The 4,426-nt window shown below is 30.0% G+C and overlaps 1 protein-coding gene across 1 annotated transcript; it reads left to right on the forward strand.

Moving 5' to 3' along the window:
- The first annotated feature begins 2,015 nt into the window (after positions 1-2,015).
- Positions 2,016-2,899, forward strand: LOC107961339 (ethylene-response factor C3). Its single transcript, XM_016897499.2, has one exon. It carries the CDS (start codon positions 2,088-2,090, stop codon positions 2,742-2,744), a length of 657 nt encoding a protein of 218 aa, XP_016752988.1. The 5' UTR covers positions 2,016-2,087; the 3' UTR covers positions 2,745-2,899.
- The last annotated feature ends 1,527 nt before the right edge of the window (positions 2,900-4,426 follow it).

The raw sequence follows: 4,426 nt of genomic DNA on the forward strand, positions 1-4,426 counted from the left end.
AAATTTTGTATTAATAAAAATCTAATATAATTATCAAACATATTTGTTATCTTCATGTAGCAAAACTTCACGAACCTCTTAACATATATTGCGCACAACGTACCCATAGAGACTTAGATACGTGTCTCTCAATGGAATCAATGACACTATGAACCTAGGGTTAGTTCGCAAACCTCAACTCGGTGAATCTTGGCAAGCGGCACCTCCACTAAGATGTATAAGGACCACGTGGAGGCCAGTGTAATTGATCGCTAGCCATCCTAAAACGTCTCATCCTAGGACACAATATCATTGTCACTGCCCAAAAGTATCAAATCAGGCTTCGACGTTAGTGACCTTAGGACACGTATCAAAGCTTATCCCCTACTATAAAAAGACCATACAGACAACTCATACACAAGTAGATATAAAGAAATATATATATATAAAAGGGAAGTTGATATAATAAATTAATTCATGGTTGGTCCAAGGTCTAATAAATTTCCTTAATTTCAGTAACAAAAATTTCCACTTTCCAATTTGGTATGTACTGTCACAATCCTTTATAGTCTATAGTTTACCCTATATGGATAATTAGTAACGATAAATTTATCACCGATATATAAAAGTTTAACGGTGTTAACGTGATAACTCGAGCGGCAATCTGAACATACTTCATAAAAATTAAAAAATTATTAAAATTTTGATAAATTTAAAAATTACATATTTAAAAAAAATCATATCAACATGTAAATATTATGTTTAAAAATTAAGGACCAAATTGATAAATTCTAAATTTGAAAGGTGTTTCCTTGTTGAGAGGAAATTTTTTAATACATTATTATACAGACAAGTGCTGCCACATATGTCAATAAAGCATTACAAAACCCGAAGTTAAAGATGCTAACATGGCAAAAAAATTCATTATAATTTAATTGTGGGTCCACCCAGCCGCCGTACGTCACCATACGTCATTTATATATTATTATCAAAATTGAAAGACACTAAATTTTTTATAAAAATTATATAAAAAAATAATTAATTACAAAAATTAGTTGGTTTGGACACTCCTCTCTTTCCCTACTAATCATCAAGCAATAATAATTTATTTTTTTTAAGTTTGGTGTCGTCAAGTGATATCAATATGTATTTTTTTTAAATATTTAAAAATATATATTTTTAATGGTGTCGTCAATGTGTCAAGCTGTATGGATAGAAATTGTTCAAAACAATCTACTTTCGTAATTAATTAATTTTTTATATTATTTTTATAAAAAATCTTAAATTTTGGGAACCCTAAATTTGTTGCATTAATCATGTATTCAAATATTAATTAAATCTCATTCAATCTTATCACTTCATTAATGAACAATTCCAACATTTAAATAATTAATTAGAAATAAATATTCTAAAACTCAATTGGATGAAGAAAAAAAAACCTCTTTAAATAAAATAGTTTATCTTATGTCAGATTTAATTATACTTGGAATATTGATTAAACTATTTTATGAACCTTCTATTATAAAATATATTAGAGAATTGGGTAATTTAATTTTTTTATTTAATTTTAAAGTAGAGAAAAATACTTTTAGTACAATAGTTAAATAAAATATATTTAGGATTGGTAAATTAATTGAAAATTGAGTTTTAGTTTGGTCGGTATGGGCATTGTTACTAATATAGGACAACGTGAGTTTCAGAATGTCTTTTTATTTATAGATTGAGAAAAAACTACAAGTAATTCTAAGTATTGTATCGAAACATATTTGCCTAAAAATAAATTTTGAGGGATTATAAAAAATTAAAACTTGTTCGCCTCCTTAAAAAAACAAAAATGTTGGCTGTTATTGACCAATGACCTGATGGTCGCCGGGCAGTATATGGAACAGCATATGAAATGTATATATACTGTTACTATATATATACATATATATATTAAATACAAAGTTTTACTTAATGATTTAATGCTTCTTAATAAGTTTTTTGTTCGCATCTGCTAAATTCTGGTATAAAAGGAGGATCAGGTACTTCAGATGTACAAAACCTAGTTTGTGCGTCGTCAACGAGAGAGGGCACAGATAGAAAAAGAAAAAAAAAATCACCCAGATATGGAGGAGTCTTGGTTGTTTCAATACTCAAATAATCCAGAATTATCAAGGTTTGGATCGGCGGAGCAGTTTTCCAGTGGCTGTGAGTGGGATGAGCTTCTTCTCAACTTCAATAACCCTGATGAAACGGTTTGGTCGGATTTGTTGGGTGATGAAGAAGAAAGGCGTAAAGCATCCTCAGAGTCTAATAACACCTCCATCGATGGCGGCGTAAAGGAGGAAGAGGTTTGCTCGGAGGAACCCAAGAAAGTGAAGAGTTATAGAGGGGTGAGAAAAAGGCCATGGGGTAAATTTGCAGCTGAGATTAGGGATTCAACCAGAAATGGTGCCAGGGTTTGGCTTGGAACATTCGACAGTGCCGAAGCAGCTGCTTTAGCATACGACCAAGCCGCATTCTCAATGAGAGGTCCATTGGCTACTCTCAATTTCCCCATCGAAACCGTCAAGGAATCCCTTCAGGAACTCAAGCATCGATGCGATGAAGACAAGGGTTGCTCGCCTTTGGTGGCTCTCAAGAAGCGCTACTCCTTGAGGAAAAGATCCAAGAACAAGAAAATCAAGCCGAACGCCGCTGCATTAAGGCAACAACAAAACTTGCTGGTTTTTGAGGATTTAGGACCTGATTTCTTGGAACAATTGTTAAGCTCATGTGAGTGAAACTACAGCTCCTTGGTAAATGATTTTTGCCATGATGAAACCAATCTCATGCCATATCCTTGTTCTTTTCTTAATTTCATTCAATCTTTGTAACTTCTCTTTGCTGGGGTGTCTGATTTAAGGCCTCTTGCATCTTGTTCCATACTTCACCATCTTCATCTGATGTTGGTCTTACAAGTTGAAAAATAATGGAAATTAATCTACAATAATTTCACCTTCCCTTTTATTGCATTATTAACTATATAAAAGCAGTAATGTCTTTATATTTGTGGAAATAATTTATAATTTTATATGCATATGACTGACAGCTTAACTAACTAATAATTAAATTAGATCCTAGTAAAATTTTAAATCCAACTTGTACTTTGCTACATAAAGTAGTAATCACTTTATGTTACTATAAAATTAATTAAGTTTACACATGATTTTATAATTTTTTATACATATATATGAAATCCTATTGAATTAATAGTTAAATTTGATCATATAACAGCGTTGACAAAGTAAAATATGAAATCCAGCCTGTATCATATGTAAAAAAGAGTACTAATCAATTTATATTGGTGTAAAATTAACATATTTTCAAACTTTATAGGCACGTCTTACCATACTAATAGCTAAATTTAATTATATAATAACACTGACAGAGTAAAATATTAAATCCAGCCTGTATCATGTTATGTCAAAAAAAGGTTATTATTATATTTTTATGTATATTTTGATAATGATAATTTTTTTTAATACCTAATAAGATAAATGAATATGTTTAATTTACTCAAAAATTGTATGAGGTGTAAAAAACAATGCTTCCCATTGTATGCTCGAGTTTATAGAGTTGAAGGAGTTGTGGGGTAGGTTTACAAAAAGCTCCTGAAGAACTCCAGTGGATGGTGAAGGTATGAAGATGATGTCGACAACAACAAGATCAATGGGTCATATTATGTGGATTACAAAGGTTGACTATGTTACTAGGTTTCCTTTGAAGTTCATCTTTCACATTTGGGATTTTACAATATTTTAATGGCTAAAATATGCTCTCTCTTCTTAAGAAAAAAAAACTTTAATGGATTTTATATGTATAAACAGGTAGCTGGAAGAAGTGAAAATAGATTTTTTTTTTTTGCAAGTATTTGAACTAAGTTGGAATCCCAGAGTTGACATTATTAGGAGAGCTTAACCTGAATCCCACCTTTAGCTCGAACAGGACTATACCTAGACCGTAAGACGGATGAAGTCACCTATGATATATAATAATAAAAAAAGTTTAATTTGTATTTTTTATTTTTGGTAATTTTTACTTATTAATAAGGAAAGTCATCTAAATTTATTCTTAAGATTTATTACGGAATTGTAATATTTTTTAAGTTATAATTAATTATATTAATAGTTTTAATTATAATTAATTATAACAAGCTTGGAATTGAATAACTTAATTTTAACTTGATTCAACTCAAATAAATAGAAAAAAAATTTAAATTTCGAGTTATTCGGTTTTTTTGAGTTAACTCGAATAAGTAATTCAAGTTTCGATTTGAAAAAAATTCTAAATCGAGTTAGAATGATAAAATGAGAATCTTCAACTCGAAATCTTTTCACTCGATTCAATCGAACGTTCACCCCCACAACTTATTATCTCACACATTAAATATAAACCTTTATATTTAGGTTAATGAAATATCTAC

The sequence above is a fragment of the Gossypium hirsutum genome, chromosome D07 (genome assembly GCF_007990345.1).
Source record: "Gossypium hirsutum isolate 1008001.06 chromosome D07, Gossypium_hirsutum_v2.1, whole genome shotgun sequence".
In the NCBI taxonomy this organism is placed as follows: domain Eukaryota; kingdom Viridiplantae; phylum Streptophyta; class Magnoliopsida; order Malvales; family Malvaceae; genus Gossypium; species Gossypium hirsutum.

Bases quoted from the DNA above. Each gene is read 5' to 3' on its own strand.
- LOC107961339 (XM_016897499.2), top strand. From the start codon at position 2,088: ATGGAGGAGTCTTGGTTGTTTCAATACTCAAATAATCCAGAATTATCA.